The sequence below is a fragment of the Anabrus simplex genome, chromosome 1, assembly GCF_040414725.1.
Source record: "Anabrus simplex isolate iqAnaSimp1 chromosome 1, ASM4041472v1, whole genome shotgun sequence".
NCBI classification, from domain to species: Eukaryota; Metazoa; Arthropoda; class Insecta; order Orthoptera; family Tettigoniidae; genus Anabrus; species Anabrus simplex.
In genome coordinates, this window is record NC_090265.1 from 1,635,983,605 (window position 1) to 1,636,002,855 (window position 19,251).

Sequence of the window (19,251 nt, forward strand, 5' to 3'; positions counted from 1 at the left end):
TCAAACTTAACTCCCCTTAATTATCAATAAGTAGCTTTTATCACAGATATACGATCGTAAATAAAACACAAGCTGATTCTGATGTTCGTTGCATCACGTATAACATCGAATTTGTCGCATGGAGGAAAGAGCGACATTGAATAACAACTGAAATCAACCAAACATAAGAACGCATGAATTACTGTCGCTTCGCCCCAGAGTCTTTTTTTTTTTTTTTTTTTTGCGTGTGTGTTATTTTAACATTAACAACGTACGTAAGTGGAGGTTGAGGTTACAAAGTGCTCAATGTTGGGAAGTGTCCCGTTATCTGCTTCAGAAACTATACCAAACCAAACCAAACCCCATGGCACTACAGCCCTTGAAGGGCCTTGGCCTACCAAGCGACCGCTGCTCAGCCTAAAGTCCTGCAGTTTACGAGGTGTCGTGTGGTCAGCACGACGAATCCTCTCGGCCGTTATTCTTGGCTTTCAAGACCGGGGCCACTATCTCACCGTCAGATAGCTCCTCAATTCTAATCACGTAGGCTGAGTGGACCTAGAATCAGCCCTCAGGTCCAGGTAAAAATCCCTGACCTGGAGCGAATCGAACCCGGGGCCTCCGGGTAAGAGGTAGGCATGCTACCCCTACACCACGGGGCCGGCTTCAGAAACTATAGACACATATTATTAAATAAAAACACTCAATTGATCGAATTTTCTGTTATACGCAGTATATATTCATTAATATACACAGTCATGTGCGTGCAAATAAAAACAGAGTATGTAAAAGTAAGTATCTGAGTAAGTAGGCAGTTTGTAAAGGAACACAGAGCAGACGTGTCCTTATCTGGTGAACTCGTCGGGTAGTTGTCGAGTACGGATGATGTTCCTGAGGACCTGGGCTGACGCTTTGGCCGTCCTGGGCCTCGTTGGATCGCTGAAGTTGACGAGATACAAACCGAACCTCTCCCTGAAAAATAAATTTAAGGATATGAAATAATCGGAATCTATTCACAAATTACTATCAATCTGAAATAATCCCTACACCAGGTCGCTTCTTGTGAGACCATGAGGATATTCTTATAGAGTTCTTTTGCTTTCATATTTCCTATCCGACCCTCAACGGGGAACTCTTTTTCTCTTCCAAAGTCGACAGAATAAGGTTTACCTATTCAAGAAACATCACCTGATTGACAGTAAATGATCACATGGATGTCCTGCTCTGGCTAAATGGTCAGCGTTCTGGCCTTTGGTCATAGGGGTCGTGAGTTCGATTTACGGCAGGATCGGGAATTTTAACCATAATTGGCTAATTCCAATGACACTGGAGCTGGGTGTATGTGTCGTCTTCATAATCATTTCAACCCCATCATGGCGCGCAGATCGCCTACGGGCGTCAAATCAAAAGATCTGCATCTGGCGAGCCGAACTTGTCCTCGGACACTCCCGCCACTAAAAGTCATACGCCATTTCATTTCATCACATGGATCCTGAATTCTAAATTTACGTTTGGAGGAGAATAAGCATGAAACAAAGACACTTGAGAAATATTGATTCATCTTGAACGATGACGGTTCATAACGAAGAAGGGACATGGTGAAGGTTGCTGCACGAGTCTTTGATTATGTCTATTATAGTCTTCTCCAGCATATTTTGCTAGATCTTAGTTTTTAAAGGGACTCCACCAGTACTGTCAGGTCCACCGAAATTTTGGAAAATCTTTCTGATTTTTAGAAAGATTCCACAAAATACGAAATTAGGTGGAAATCCTCCGAATTTCCTCCGCCCTCACTTCAATAATAATAATAATAATAATAATAATAATAATAATAATAATAATAATAATAATAATAATAATGGCGTGTGGCTCCGGAGAGGTCTGGTGCAGATCTTTCGAGCTCACGCCGTATAGGCGACCTGCGCGTCTACGAAGTGGTGCCCTACCTGGGATGAATTGTAATGATGAAGACGGCACAAGAACGCAGACCCCGAGCCAGAGGAATAAACTAATGAAAGTTTAAATCCCCGACCCTGCCGGGAATCGAACCCGGGATCCCTTGGCTCGAAGACCATGGAGCCGAACATTTCATGGATAAAAGTAACCAGGTGGAAAAATGTATTGTTTACAGTTTGGTTTACGTCGCACCAACAAAGGTAGGTCCTATGACGACGGTAGGATAGAAAAGAGCTAAAAGTGTCAAGGAAGCGGCCGTGGCCTTAATTAAGGTACAGCCTTGTATAAAAATGGGAAAGGACGGAATAGCGTCTAAATATGGGTTTCCGTGGTTCCCCATTTCCATTTTTTGTCAGGCAGTGTATATTCAAACTGACTTATGATCGAAGTTTTGAAGTTGAGATTTGTCAGTAGAAGATCAAAAAGTGACAAGTTGGAGTGTTATTAGGTCTTAGATTGGTCTATTCATTCGCATTCTATCGACTCTTAAACTCGAATATTCATACTTTTGAATCCGACAGTGGCTCCTCACACATTTCAAGGAAGGAAGAGTCTTGAGAAGAGCACTGTACCGTACAAGGCTGGCTGTAATCCTCCACTGAGTATTCATAGCAATGCAAAACATTTTCATACATTTTCTTCTCCATTTTTGAACATTTTACTTATGCTTAGTCGTCAACTTTCAGAAATGTTTCATACTGAGAGTTACTCACGTATATCCACTGTTCCACTCGAAGTTGTCAATGATGCTCCAGGCTGCGTATCCTATAACGTTACAGCCGTCCTCGTGAACAGCCTTCAATAGCTCGGACAAGTAGCTCTGGAACAACCACGAATACAGTAGTTACTCGTATGATCAACTGAAAACGGCAAATAAAAATATACACAGCCTTCGGGATGGGTTTCAAACAATTGTTAAGGAGTGCGAAATGTTATCAGCAATTAGTTTAAAGCAGATTTTGAGGATATTTAATGATACATCTTCAATTTACTTCAAGACTTAGGAATGAGTACTGCCTTCGATTTCTCTCATAATAATATCAAAAGCAAAAAAGAAAAAGAACAACGGAGGGGGCATGGCAATAGCGCAGACCACTCACCGTGTAGTAATTGATCCGGCCGGTGTCGTTCAGAGTGCCGTGATCGGAGAAGCCGCTCTCGGTGATCAAGATCGGGACACCATTATACTCTCTGTACACCCAGTTGATCATCTTTCGAAATCCCCAAGGCACCACCTGAAATTCAATGAGAAATTTGTCAGAAGCATGGTAAACCCATATCCTTTAATCCCGTTTCCTGATACGGGAGCGGAGATGAGGTGAGATAAAAGTATATGGCATGCATTACGGCCGGATGCCCTTCCTGACGTCAATCTCAGTTCAGGAGATAATCAAGATGACATGAATGATGATAGAAATTGGGTAATGAGATGGAATGAATCGGCATTGGCCTACGAATAGCAACTCTCCCGGCATTTGCCTGGAAGTGAAAATGGGAATTCACAGAAAACCGTTCTCAGGACAGCCGACAGTGGGGTTTGAACCTGCTAGTCTTCCAGTCAGTAATCAAATATTATAATAATAAGACGAAGAAGTAGAAGAAGAAGTAATTCTACAAGTTGCTTTACGTCGCACCGACACAGATAGGTCTTATGGCGACGATGGAACAGGAAGGGGCTAGGAATAGGAAGGAAGTGGCCGTCGCCTTAATTAAGGTACAGCCCCAGCATTTGCCTGGTGTGAAAATGGGAAACCACGGAAAACCATCTTCAGGGCTGCCGACAGTGGGGTTCGAACCCACTATCTCCCGAATACTGGATACTGGCCGCACTTACGCGACTGTAGCTATCGAGCTGGGTAGAAGAAGAAGACCCGAGTGAGTTGGCCTTGCGGTTGGGGTCACGTAGCTGTGAGCTTGCATTCTGGAGAGTGTGTACCATGGCCGATAGGGTCCACTTTCCCGACCCTAGCCTTTTCCCCATCCTTCCGCTGCCGAAAACATTCGATGTGTTAGTGTGACGTTAAACCACTAGCAAAACAGGAAGCAGAAGAAGAAGAAGAAGAATCAGAAGAAAACTACGAAGAAAAATAAGCAGTTGACCCCGCGATCTAAGTGTGGCTATTCTGTCTGTTATTTGGAGGCCCCGGGTTCGGTTCCCGGCCAGGTCAAGGATTTTTTCCTGTGACTGAGTGGTGGTTCAAGGTCCACTCAGTTTGCGTGATAACAATTGAGGAGCTATCTCACGGTAAAATAGCTGTCACAGTCTAGAAAGCCAAGAGAGCCAAGGCCGAGAGGATTCGTCGCGTTGACCACGTCGTACCGGCTAATAGTGCGCGAACTCCTAACTCTCGTAGAACTCAGACAAACAGTCTATTTCGGTTACATTTTGACAAATACTGCCAAACGTTCAGTCCAATATTTGTGCAAACGAGTTTAGTCCATCTATGCGTAGCATTTAGGTTACGATATCAGATGGTGGAACGGACTATTTTGAAAACAAATTCCACGTGCAGAAAAAAGACCACGCACGGTATTCCTGATTGGTGTACACCATAACGATGTTGTCCGGACATACAGCCGCTATCGTGTAATACAAAACATTGAAGATCATGCTCGCAGTGGTCATCCGCGGTCACAGATGCAGCTGACGACCGTTACGTGCCAATCCTGGCTCGCAGGAACCCGGCAGACACCTTGACAGAACTGCACAATTCTTTACGGCAGACAACTGGTAGGGATGAGTCATCAGAAATCGTCTGCACAAGGACCACCTACACTCAAGAGTTCCTTGGGGAGCACCTGCACGTACACTCCAACACCGCGGGGCTAGGCAATGGACTGGACTCTGGAAGAATGGGAGTGGGTCCTCTTCACGGATGAGTGCCGATATGTCTAACGCCGGATAATCGTCGAGGGAAGGTTTGGAGAGAGCGAGGAAGAGTCCTGTACACCATCTAACATGCCCATCAGGGAGGCAGATCCGTCATGTTTTGGGTCGGTATTTTGTACGGACATCCGACGCCACTAGTTTTCGTAGAGGACAATATGACTGGTACACAATACCGGAAGAGAATCCTCTGGTTCATTATTCAACCATACCTACAACACTTCGGCTAGTGGCGTCCGAGTCTCCCGACATGAATCCCATTGAAAACTCATACTGTCCAATCGCCACATAAACACGCACTAGTGGATACATACCTCCACAGAGAGGTGGCGTCGGGAAGGACAGTAAAACTTCGTCAAATTCACATAAAGTTACGACCTCAGTAAATTGGGAAGAAGAACCGGGTTGTTGACAGCCAACGCTCCTATTTGGTACCATCTCTCAGAGACGCAGAGTGCGACACCAGAGGTAGCAATTATAATAATGAATTTCGAAATGCGCGTACATCGGGAGGCATCGAACCTGTAAACTTCAGTTTATGAATCAATGCTCCACCTCTGATCCTTAGAAGTAGCTAACCTAAGTACGTATTACATCCTACAAACAATATTTGAACGATACGGAGGTTGAATTCTGGCTGAAAAGCAACGACCATGAACAATCTCAACAGTATTGTGCTGCTTTCCTGACCGCATTCACACCCTCTCATATCAACAGCTCCTGCGTTAACTAACTTGTCTGAGGGAACCCTGTTTCTACCCTCAAATTAGGATTTAAATTATCGGACGAGCCAAGAATGTATGGTTGATACAGAAAGAAGAACAATTGGGTAAAGATGATCAGAAAACAAACAAATATGTATATAATTGGAATTTGGGTGGAAGCGTGCTGTTTACCTTAAGCCAGCTGGAAGCAGACGAGGGCCAAGATGGATCCACAGAAGACAAAGTCCCCGCATCACGATATCTCGATGGTTTCCTCCCGGCTTCTCCAGAAGCAATCAATTGAGTGCTGTAGTGGTTCAGTGCGAAGAAGTCGTAAGTTCCTGGAAATCACAATAATATTTTAATAATGAGACCAATTTTTCCGTCTAGTAGCTTAATGGATTGTTCAGACAGTTCTGACCATTATCGTAGTAGAAAATTAAAGAAGTGAATGAATTCAGGATGAATCGTTATTCATTGAACTTTCATGCTTTCACATACGGTATAACAATATTACAACTCGTAGATCCCTCTGGATAGCAGTGATGAGTTTTAACTTCTGAATGCCAAGACCACGTGCGCAAAGCCTGCGGAGATAGCCGCAATTCTAAAGAGCGGAGAAAAGATCATGTTGTACAATATCAACATGTTACATTTCTGGCGACGCATTAGGCGTTTAACCGACACAATTACAGTAAAATTCCGATAAGACGCTCGTGTACCAATTCTCTCTTTACGGGTGGGGGCGGTAGAATAACACCCACGGTTATCAGCTGCTTGTAATAAGTGGCGACAAAAAACGGGCCCCAGGGGCTCTTAACTTGGGAGCGTTGGACCACGGGGCCCTTAACAGAGTCCTGGCATTGCTTCCACTTACTTTGTTTTTTCTAGGGGCTTTACGTCGCACCGACACAGATAGGTCTTATGGCGACGATGGGATAGGAAAGGCTTAGGAGTTGGAAGGAAGCGGCCGTGGCCTTAATTAAGGTACAGCCACAGCATTTGCCTGGTGTGAAAATGGGAAACCACGGAAAACCATTTTCAGGGCTGCCGATAGTGGGATTCGAACCTACTATCTCCCGGATGCAAGCTCACAGCCGCGCGCCTCTACGCGCACGGCCAACTCGCCCGGTGCTTCCACTTACTTGTGCCAGGCTCCTCACTTTCATCTATCGTATTCGACCATCCTTGGTCAACTCTTGTTCATTTCGGACCCCGACGGTAGTAGGTGTCGAGGCCTTGTGAGTCTTTCATTTTCACGTCTTTGCGTCCCTTGTGTTTCTTTCGCCGATACCTTCATTTTTGAAGTGTGGGACCCCCTTCAATTTTCCTCCTGATTAGTGTTAATAGAGGTTGGTTGCCAAGTTGTGGGCCTGCTTCCTCTTAAAACCAGAATCACAATCATCAGCACCGTGGACTAATTATTGTTATTTTGGTCTTTTTCGCATCTCTCGACCATAATTTAGACTAATGTTCGTCGCTGCTATCAGCACATCAGCAAGCTCTCCTCCGCTACTAGCAATGGCACTGTCGTCAGCAAAGCGTAAGGTACTGATTTTATTTCCGCTATAGGCAGCTAAAATGAGTACCACATGCACTGTTTACTACTGAACGTCCTGTTCTATTAAATAATTAATCTTCTGTGAGGTACTTCTAGAACGTTCCTTGTAAGTCTGCGGGGTTGTAACCAGCTTGTTCGATGCTCCTTAAATCAGGGTGCTCGAAAATCATGTGTGTGGGGGGGGGGGTGAGGGATTTCCTCCCCACTGACGATTTTATCTCAAAGGTCCCCCCCCCCACTAAAATTGCCCGGGGGGAATTCTTTCATTATAAAATAAAAACGCCGCATCTGTTTCACTCTGACAAGTCCAAATGAAACCCAGGCGAAAACGTAAATTACTTGAAGCTCTCCTCCCTTGTCATTGCTCTAAGTGTCCGACTCGTTGGCTGAACGGTCAGCGTACTGGCCTTCGGTTCAGAGGGTCCCGGGTTCGATTCCCGGCCGGGTCGGGGATTTTAACCTTAATTGGTTCATTCCAATGGCATGGGGGCTGGGTGTATGTGCTGTCTTCATCATCATTTCATCCTCATCACGACGCGTAGGTCACCTACGGGTGTCGAATAGAAAGACCTGCACCTGGCGAGCCGAACTTGTCTTCGGACACTCCCGGCACTAAAAGCCATACGCCATTTCATTTTTTTATTGCTCTAAGTAGTTTGACCTTACCCCAAACCACTCCTGTACTTCTTGGAGAGGGTGTGTTTCCGATAGGTATCAATAAGACAGGTCCGCCTCTGTGGTGTAGTGGTTAGCGTGATTAGCTGCCACCCCCGGAGGCCCGGGTTCGATTCCCGGCTCTGCCACGAAATTTGAAAAGTGGTACGAGGGCTGGAACGGGGTCCACTCAGCCTCGGGAGGTCAACTGAGTAGAGGTGGGTTCGATTCCCACCTCAGCCATCCTGGAAGTGGTTTTCCGTGGTTTCCCACTTCTCCTCCAGGCGAATGCCGGGATGGTACCTCACTTAAGGCCACGGCCGCTTCCTTCCCTCTTCCTTGCCTATCCCTTCCAATCTTCCCATCCCTCCACAAGGCCCCTGTTCAGCATAGCAGGTGAGGCCGCCTGGGCGAGGTACTGGTCATACTCCCCAGTTGTATCCCCGACCAAGAGTCTGAAGCTCCAGGACACTGCCCTTGAGGCGGTAGAGGTGGGATCCCTCGCTAAGTCCGAGGGAAAAACCGAACCTGGAGGGTAAACAGATGATGATGATGATGATCAATAAGACAGTATTCACTTAAGCAGTGTACAAACCGACAAATTTGTTCAGTCAACACTTAGCCCTGGTAGAGGAAGGTTTCACTAATAAAACAATAATTTAGGACAAATCGCGCCTCGTTTGGCCTTTCTTAAGACAACGACAGTCTCTCATAAAATTCTTAGCTGATTGGAATAACGTTCTAATGTGTGTCATTCTCGTTATAACAACAAAATTCAAACAAAAAGATCTACAATTTACATTTTTCTCGGGGAGGGAGTAATTAAATTACCTATGTTGCTTCTCGCCCCCACCCACCCCTTATTTCTTATTTAGCACCCTGCCTTATATCACACAACAACAATATGTAATCAGAATTTGAACGTTTTGCATGTGAGGCTCACCTTTGATGTACTCCACCATCTCCTCGCTGAAGACTGGTAGACGAGAACGTGTCCGTCCTTCAGCCTGGCTGTTCCTGTCAACTCGCTCCCTTACAACGGCGGGGTAGTCTCCCTCACTGCTGAAGATCGGGTGTGCGAACAATCCAAGCTGTTGACACAGGAAAGAAAAGTTCATAGGAGTGCTTTGCATTGTACTTCTGTGTAAATTGACATTTGGGTGGATTTTATCAGTTCCAACTTACTTACATTTTACTATATTTTGGATCAAAGTAATGGAATGGAATGGAATGGAATGGAATGGCGTATGGCTTTTAGTCGGGAGTGTCTGAGGACATTTTCGGCTCGCCAGGTGCAGGTCTTTTGATCCGACGCCCGTAATCGGCCTGAGCTTCGTGATGAGGATGAAAAGATGATGAAGACGACATATACACCCAGCCCCCGTGCCAGCGAAATTAACCAATGATGGTTAAAATTACCGATCCTACCGGGAATCGAACCCGGGACCCCTGTGACCAAAGGCCAGCACGCTAACCATTTAGCCATGTAGCCGGACGATCAAAGTAATGGCGTTAATAAATCACCCTCCCCTTTGTAACAAATAGTTAATGGAAATCGTGATTATTTTCAGAATGTGTACTTTATAAATATGTGTAATTTTTACCTATGTTACGTATTCTCTTATCTTATCTTATCTTATCTTATCTTATCTTATCTTATCTTATCTTATCTTATCTTATCTTATCTTATCTTATCTTATCTTATCTTGTGTTATCTTATCTTATCTTAATCTCTTTACCCTCCAGGGTTGGTTTTTTACCTCGGACTCAGTAAGGGATCCCACCTCTACCGCCTCAAGGGCAGTATCCTGGACCGTGAGACATTGGGTCGGGGGATACAACTGGGGAGAATGACCAGTACCTCGCCCAGGCGACCTCACCTGCTATGCTGAACAGGGGCCTTGTGGGGGGATAGGCAGATTGGAAGGGATAGACAAGAAAGAGGGAAGGAAGCGGCTGTGGCCTGAGTTAGGTACCATCCCGGCATTTGCCTGGAGGAGGTGGGAAACTATGGTAAACCACTTCCAGGATGGCTGAGGTGGGAATCGAACCCACCTCACTCAGTTCATCTTCCGGGGCTGAGTGGACCCCGTTCCAGCCCTCGTACCACTTTTCGAATTCTGTGGCAGAGCCGGGAAATGAACCCGGGCCTCCGGAGATGGCAGCTAATCACACTAACCACTACACCACAGAGGTGGAATGAAGAGTATTATACAGGGCATTATTTTTAACTCTTCTCCGATGACAGAGCATTTTTCTTGTCCGCTGCCTGGCACGCGATAGCACCAGTTCTGTCCTTGACCGGTCTGTAGCCTGCAATGTCAAGTGCTCAGTCGGAATTGGAAACCCTAGATTGTTCGATTGTTCATCTACAAACATGCCTTCATTACAACAGCGCATCTCCGTATGTAATTAAAAAAAAAAGTATTTTAAGTACGAATGAGCTCGTCGTTTGTATGGGAAAGAAAAGGTTTATCAGACAAATCCTCATACTTTGGATACATTACGAATGAGATCAGAAACATTACAGTGGAAGAACTCACTCACGTCAGTCAGAATGTGCTTTCCAGATTCAATGCCTTTATAACCCAGGAAGACGACGCTTCCAGCATCTGTTATAAAATAAGACTCTATTGTATTTTATGTTATTGCATACTGAACCGTATAAATGTAGGAAGATACAATTATTTATGAACGCCTCATGCATATAAAGTATTAGCAATTTTAAATTTTTTTTTTTTTTTTGCAAGTTGCTTTACGTTGCACCGACACAGACAGGTCTTATGGCGACGATGGGACAGGGAAGGGCTAAGAGTGGGAAGGAAGCGGCCATGGCCTTAATTAAGGTACAGCCCCAGCATTTGCCTGGTGTGAAAATGGGAAACCACGGAAAACCATCTTCAGGGCTGCCGGCAGTGGGGTTCGAACCTACTATCTCACGAATACTGGATACTGGCCGCACTTAAGCGACTGCAGCTATCGAGCTCAGTAAAGTATTAGCGCCAGGGATTGAAGCTAGGAGAGCCAGACAGTGACACTGTACGCGATAGTGGCCCACCCATGACGTGCAGGGACCCCAGCATGTTGTGGGAAACTACAGTTTAGTCTCTACCTCTATTAACGAGTCATCGAGTTGCCACTACTCTACCACAAAAGGCGGGAAGTACAGTGGTGGAATTGAAATAAAATAATTCATTACATGCGCTTACCAGCGATGTTCTGCCAGTGTGGAACGAAAGAAAAATATTGGTTAAATTTACTCTTTCTCTCGATGGGATAAGATCAGCTAACTAGTGTCCAATGTACTAAATAACTGTTTTCTAAGGAGCGTGGGAACCGACGCGGACTCATCACAAAGATTTAGCGTGTGTTTGGTGGTGATTCGCCAGAGCATAGCGTCTTCCCAGAAGTTTATACCGGGTTGACAGTGCTCGATGGTTAGAAGATTCAAGTCCCATGCAAGTATACTTTTTAATCCAGTTGCCTGGAGTGTGGCAAGGTTGTATACCTAATACCGGTATTTTTCACAGACTGATTTATTTGGCCCTGAAAAGGGCCGTGGGTATGGAGCTGGATTGATAGAGCTTAGGAAACTTGTGACAGGATTGCAGGTTTCCACGTCGTTTAACGCAGCACCTGCTCGAACTGACGACCTCCGTGGTCGATACACAGCTGCGCGCGATTTATAAGGGCCGTCTGGCCCTTTGCAATATCTCTGGCGAAACGGATCGTCATGCCTCGGTGATGAGCTGTCTAAGGTGACAAGGACTGGCCGGCTCCTGTCATACGCCAGTTGTTCTACATGGCCACACAGAAAAAATCCAAGTATGTGAGATCAGGTGATCTGGCCGGATAGGGGACGGGTCCTACCCTCCCCATCCATTTATCAGGATTCGTCGCATGGAGATGGTTCTGGACGACCACTGCCGCGTGCGGTGGAGCTCCGCCATGTTGAAATCACATCCTGCAGCGGTCAAGGAGTGGCACATGTTCCAAAAACGGTGGTAGTTCATCTTGGAGAAACCCCAGATAGCGTTGGCTGGTCAGATGGCCCTCAAAGTAAATGAAGCAATGAGTTGATCACCAATTATTCCACACCATACATTCACGCCCCATTGTACCTGAAAAGCTGTCTGTCGCACCCAATGGGGATTATCCACACTCCAGTAATACATATTATGGCAATTAACTGTTCCATTGTTGTGGAATCGTGCTTCGTCCGTAAATAAGATAGTCGCTAGAAAAGCAGGATCAGTGTCCACATGCTGTAGGATCCATTGACAGAGCGCCACCCGGGCATTCAAATCATGACCATGGAGCTCCTGATGTAAGTGCAGATGGTACGGCTGAAAAGGGTGAGTAAGCTATATCCGCATAACAGACGCTCGCCTGATGTTCGCCTCCTGTGCAATGGCCCATGTGCTAGTATGAGAGTTATGCCAGACAGCGTCAAGCACGATCTCTTCATTGTCAGCAGACGTCGCGGGATGATGTCCGGCTCCATGGCTAAATGGTTAGCGTGCTGGCCTTTGGTCACAGGGGTCTTGGGTTCGATTCCCGGCAGGGTCGGGAATTTTAACCATAATTGGTTAATTTCTCTGGCACTGGGGCTTGGTGTATGTGTCGTCTTCATCATTTCATCCTCATCACGACGCGCAGGTCACCTACGGGTGTCAAATCGAAGGACCTGCACCTGGCGAGCCGAACATGTCCTCGGACACTCCCGGCACTGAAAGCCATACGCCATTTCATTTCATTTCATTTCACGGGATGATCTCGAACAGGCCGTGTCCTTCCCAGGGATGCAGTATCCCGCAGGCGTCTTTCCACACTCAGTTGTCGCCTATCGGGATAGCGTTCTTGGTAGAGGCGTTGTGCCTGGTATGCATTCTGTCTAGCTACTTCATAGATAAGTAACATAGCCATATACTCGTCGCTGGAATACATCTCGAGGCAGTGAATAATGTGTTGCGAATTGCTACATACTTACCTGACGTCGCATATTGTTATCGTTCCAAAGGGGGATACTTTGCTCTACCTGTGGTCTACGAAGTCTGGAATATATACGACGTTGCTAACTGGTCACAGACCATCATCTCCTCATCCTCGTCCAATCTAGCAACATACCCAATGCAACGATACATACGGTCTTTCAAGGGTCAAATAAACAAATCAGTCCTTGAAAGCTATCAAGTATGCAACCTTACCACATCCCCGGCAGGTGGCTGTTAAAAGAATTCTTATGTGGGATTCGACCTCCTACCTCGAACACTGTCCAATATCACATATCTCCCCGCCCGCTTGCCACGTGAGCTACTGCGCCACTTGACCTACGGCGCCCACTTCCCAGCCTATACAGTACCGTGCTCCCGGTCTGTGCGTCCACCTCCTGTTTTAAAGTACGTGTTCTGCGTATCTGTACTCGTTTTACGGGTTCATTCGAGGTACCCATAATGAATTAATAGTGGCGCTCACGATTCCTGCTGTCTTCTAGCCCGTGAACACACATGTCGTTATATTACCCCGATTTAGGGAGAGAGACCGATGTCTGTCAGAATTATAGTAAATGTAAAGGGATGCATAAAACTGAATCACAAGGGGCTGGGGTGGACCACCCGGTATGAGGTTAGAGAACCAAGCGACGCTATGGCATTTACTCCTTACTTTGTTACACAGGGTCAGAGGCAGGAATCATGTGAAAAGTTGACGGCTACTCTAGAAGACATTTGGAACTCCCTGCGTGCCAAACAGAGTGTAAAGAAAGAAAGAAAGAAAGGAAGGAAGGAAGGAAGGAAGAAAGGAAGAAGAAGTGACCCTTCTACGAAGGTAATTTCGCCAAACCACAACAAGCCAACGACGTCAGGAGTGGGCAAATCTATGAAAACGATAAATCAGTCTAGGCCAGTTCTGTAATGTCTGATCGCATGTGAAGTGCCAGAAAGTGTTAGATAATGTCTATTTTATGTGTGATGGCTGTCAGGAATCAGATAGTGATTAAGGACAGTCAAGCAGACTGAAAACAAGAGCAGAATTTTGTTTGTGCATATTTTTTGTGGAATATATTTGGCTCTTTTTTTCTTTATTACTATTTTTGTATGATACAAAGTTTCAATATGGCCAATAAAAGATAACTGAAACTTATTAATATTAATTGAACACTTCCATTACATAAAAAACTAGTTTCCATGATTAAAAAGTATTCTTAATGGTAAGCAGCATACTATCACGGAGTAACTTGAACACTATCACGGAGTAACTTTAATATCACGGAGTTACCTACTTCTACTACCAATATTTGTAAGTTAATTCCTAGAAATAACATGTAGATATTTGTAATATATATGTAAGAAATGCTTCGTAGGACATCCCTCTTTCGCATGAAACAAATGAAAACAACCGTAGTCTAAAGTTTCCGAATCCCTAGCAGAGAAAGCTTAGTATCACGGAGTTACTTAACTTTACCCTACAAAGTATTTGTGGAAAGGAGTGGTTGGGCTATGTTACGGTGCGCGAATCAAGAGACAATAATTAAAGTATATTACAATGAATATTGAATTTTCACGACCGCTTTGTAATCAACCTATTAGGCCGTGTTACGTACATTTAGTACTTGTTGAAGAGATGTTAAGTACAGAACAACATGTACGTAACACGGCCTAATAGGTTGAAAGTCGGTTTCGATTACAGTGCGTTCGTGAAAATTCAATATTCATTGACTTGGCCTTCAATGGGCAACTCAAACGCACTCTACAGTGTGATGGCAGTAGTACTAGACCTGTAGCTTTGATCCTTTCCAACGGAACAATGATTACCTAGGCCACCATAGCTCAATTGGTAGAGCAACCGACGCGAAATCTGGAGGTTTGGGCCAGTTGGCCATTTTTGTTCTGTACTTAACATCTCTTCAACACGTACTAAATGTACGTAACACGACCTAATAGATTGAAAGTCGGTTTCGATTACAGTGCGTTCGTGAAAATTCAATATTCATTGACTTGGCCTTCAATGGGCAACTCAAACGCACTCTACAGTGTGATGGTAGTAGTACTAGACCTGTAGCTTTGATCCTTTCCAACGGAACAATGATTACCTAGGCCACCATAGCTCAATTGGTAGAGCAACCGACGCGAAATCTGGAGGTTTGGGCCAGTTGGCCATTTTTGTTCTGTACTTAACATCTCTTCAACACGTACTAAATGTACGTAACACGACCTAATAGATTGAAAGTCGGTTTCAAAAGTATAAGACAGTGCGCTAGAGCGGGAAAAAACATCATTTAAGCTTTCTGAAAAGACAGCGAGAATCCGGAATAATTTTAGAATTTAAGGAATAGATTCAAAGACATTAATGCTGGTGGAACGGGGAGTAGAAATTAATTCGGGAGAGACCCTATAAACTATAAGCCGAAAGAAGGGCGTAGTTCGATTACAATAGCAGGGAAATCCATTAACGTATTACGTGATGGTGAAGTCAATGACAGTGTCGTAACGCTCAGGTGACAGCAAATGCTTCTAGGCTGATTACAGTGATCAATAGCGCTCAACCAAGTAGAACGAATTGAACGAATTGAACGAGTTGAACGAGGTGTACGAGTGATAGCAGCATCGGCTGAGGAAAACGAGGCCATTCAACTTCTTTCCGGCCGAGTAGACGACATCGCTATGGATTGCAGTGGAGAACGTGCCAGAGGGATTCGAACCATAAACTGCCAGGTTGCAATGATGCGCTAAGTGTCGCCGAGATCCAAAGCGATGGAGCCTGACGACATCACATGAAGAAGTTAAGTCTGAACAGATATTATCCTGGGTTTAGACTAGTAGGGTTCTCTTAATTGTTTGTAAATACGCCTTTAATTAAGCTTCAAGGCAAATGAATAGTAAATTAGACAGGCTAAGGATTAGTTGTGTGTATAGTGTTGTATGTTGGATTAGGTTATTGGTTTTGAGGGAAATGTGTTAGACTAGTTTATATGTTTGTGGTTTGTTCGCTGGTTAGTCGTATCGTGTTTAATGACATGAGATATGAGAGTTAGGGTCCTAAAACCGACCAAGGACGAGAGAGCCTTGTAGCTATTGGTATCTGGAAATAGATCAATATGAGGGATAGACAACCTAACGATAGAAATTGCATGAATTTACAGTGATTTGAAGTGATAGGATGTAACTGTTCCACCTCGTCATAACACTTGGGGAGATGAAAGTTATTATCTTGGGACACATGAATATTAAATAAACTATTTGTGGCTTGCCCGCAAATTGCCACGCAAATAGAAACAATTAACATTCCATGGTTCCCCATTTCTCTATGTAATGTTTGGGCGCCATGGTTATAGTTTTAAAATAAAACTGTAAACCAAAATTTATATTTACTAGCATAGAGACTTATACTTAGATCACAGGGGTAGGATTTTAAATAATTAACCATTAAGTATCGCTTAAGAAAGAAAATTAACGCAATATAAAATACAAATGAATTTATTATACAAAAAAAATGAGATGAATCGGAAAAGTTTCCTTAAAGCGTGGAGGAATTTATAATTTACTGAATTTACTATTGCTTGCTTTATCTAATTGAGGCTTACCAATTTCAGCTTCCGTTGAAGTCATCTGGTTTCCGTGGTTACTCGTTCTCTTCTTCTCGATGTAGACTCTGCTGCATGGACATCCTTCCTTCCTTCTCTGATATGGTACGGGCTATCTGGACTAACACTCCCTACATGCCTAGTCTTTAAATTAGACATTGGCCCTATACTTGTAAAAACTGATCAGCTGTGATCGTAAGAGCAGAAAATTCAGAGATATGAATTTTTCCATATTAGTAGAAATCTCAATCCAACTGAGCTATACTATTTATACGGTACAGACTTGTACCAAATTCCGTAGACTTGAACTAAACATAGTTCTTCGTCCACAATATTTACTGAATATCACACAAGCCATAAGCTTGTTTCGTTTCTCGTAGATCCGATAACATTACCGCAGCGACAACACATTGTACAAAAGTAACTATGTCGCGGAGCGACCACACACTGTTTCAAAAATCAAATCACGTCGTTCAAAATAGATGTTCACAGTTGAAGTAGTAGTGATGGAGTATCTCGTAGTTAGGTTGTAAGGTCGTACGGTTGTAAGGTCTTAAGGTAAGGCCTTAAGGTCCCGTTCTCGTTTTGAGAATCAGTATATATCCGGGCTCACCCCCACTCTTGGTAACAGTTCAATCTCAAAACTCATATACAACGAAGTATCTGATTCGATAGATCGAAGCATCAACTCCCCTTCTCTTCCTCCTCGACAAGTCCAGAAGGCGTGGCGAAGATATAGCTGACCAGCTTTGCAAGCCTCGCGCACGGGTCGCTGTTTACTAGCCTCGGTCATAAAATAAACCCATGACTAACGCAAAATCCCAAGCTTCAAGAATAACCCTCCGTATACACAAACATGAGATGAAATGAAAACAACTATGTCTCAACATATTGACCGTATTTACAACATAATGAATTCCTATCCTACATAATATAATACTTTAAATAATAAAACGATGTTATTATATATATACAATATGATTCCAAAAAGCCTTGATTACAAATGATTGACGTTGAATAAATATGTTATTTTAAATAATTGCCGTTGGCGGATAAACTTGATATCAAATGATATCGCGTAAAATGATATTATATTAAATTAGTAGGGCTGGAGAAGCCTGGACGGTTACAAGGATAACAGGGCGGACCAACGTTAACAAAGTAGAGTCCTCAGATATTCGGGCAAGGTGACTCATGGTACAGCGAGAGACGTGGACAACGGCCAATTAAATAAGAAATATTACGACGAGGGATTTCGTCTAGGGAACATAGTGTTAACATGCATGCAAGGAATATGGACTAAGGGCTCTACGATAAGATATACTACGAGAAATGTGAAAACAGGGTTATAAGATAATAAGTACTACGCGAAATATGAACCAAGAGTTCTAAGATGAGAAATGCTACGAGAAATATAAAACAAGAGTTCTGAGGTAGGAAATATTACAAGGAATATGAACCGAGGCCCATGATATAGGAAGCATGCGATAAAAGAAATTATGGTAGAAATATGAACAAGGGTGAATTTGAAGAGAAAGAATGAAAGATCACGAGGCGAGGAATGAATGTCAATAGCGCCTAAACCTCCCTTTGAAAGAGTGTTGTAGACCACGGAACACATGTCTGTCCGTGCTGTTTCCTCCCAGTCCGTCCCAGGGAAGGTTGTTTATCTTGAGTATTTAAAGGAACGGGCTACAGAGAAAATGGGAGCAGCCGAATACGACATTGTCTCAGTTTTCACTAGCTCCGAGGCGATGACCTGGGATCGCCTCCAGCCACGAGACTTACGATACGTTAACCCCCATGATGAATGTATTGCCTGTATGTATATTTACTTGTGAGTGTTTTCTTTGAAGTTTTCTTACGGTGTTTATTGCCATTTTATTGTTGTTTTGCCCTTGATATAGCTGGGAATAAGCTCGTAAGCGTACAAAGGGGAGTGAGCTTCTGTGCTCGTTCAACTGAAATATGAAACCGCGTCATATCTAGAGTCAGTGATTATTTTCGGGGTGTTTAGGGCGGTCCTGGACAAATGTTATTATGTTTGTGTTTTAAATGTTAATTAATGTAAACGTGCAAACCTATCTAGTTTTTCCCGTATTAAATAGATGAATCATTATTTGTAAAAATCCAGCTGTTCAGACTAGAAATATCATAACGTTTTCATGAACTAGAAGGTATCTCACGTATCCACAAAATAAAGACGATGGTTAAATTAATATGAGCAGTGGACCCATCACTCAAATAAGAGCGCGAGGGTTTTATGTATTTTGTACAGCCTTTAGTGGGAATTTATTCCAGATTTTTTGTTATTCTCATTACATTTCCCAACCTTAGCCTACTTCGTTGAGTTCTCATTCACAACTATGTACCGGTACTTTGATCACTGTCCTGCCAGTTATATTTTAGGAACCCATTCTTTACTATCCAACAAGCCGTGATCTTAACGCTGTCCAGCCGGAGTCAACAGCAGACAGGATAAGGTACAATACATAGTATTTAAGACAGGAAGTCCGAGAGTGCACCCTTCACGCGCGCTTGATGGCGGAGAGACGAACGCATTGGCCACGAGTTAATTAAAAATAAAGCCCTATAGAACACAATGCTGATATATCAAATTTTTTTTTGCTAGTGGCTTTACGTCGCACCGACACAGATAGGTCTTATGGCGACGATGGGAAAGGAAAGGCCTAGAAGTTGGAAGGAAGCGGCAGTGGCCTTAATTAAGGTACAGCCCCAGCATTTGCCTGGTGTGGAAATGGGAAACCACGGAAAACCATCTTCAGGGCTGCCGACAGTGGGATTCGAACCCACTATCTCCCAGATGCAAGCTCACAGCCGCGCGCCCCTAACCACACGGCCAACTCGCCCGGTATCAAATCTAACAAGTTTATTGATGTAGAAGCTGGTGCTGTATTTTCTCTAAATTTCG

The 19,251-nt window shown here is 44.0% G+C and overlaps 1 protein-coding gene across 1 annotated transcript in view; it reads right to left on the reverse strand.

Annotated features, from left to right (window-relative positions):
- Positions 1-692: 692 nt before the first annotated feature.
- Positions 693-19,251, reverse strand: part of LOC136881360 (myrosinase 1) — a 46,872-nt gene continuing 28,313 nt past the window's right edge. The window contains exons 7-11 of the mRNA XM_067154147.2: positions 8,682-8,829; positions 5,716-5,864; positions 3,033-3,167; positions 2,646-2,752; positions 693-948 (exon numbers count right to left, since the gene is read on the reverse strand). Of these exons, the coding sequence (XP_067010248.2) occupies positions 822-948; positions 2,646-2,752; positions 3,033-3,167; positions 5,716-5,864; positions 8,682-8,829 (666 nt within the window). The 3' untranslated portion in view covers positions 693-821. The remainder of the gene's footprint in view (positions 949-2,645; positions 2,753-3,032; positions 3,168-5,715; positions 5,865-8,681; positions 8,830-19,251) is intronic.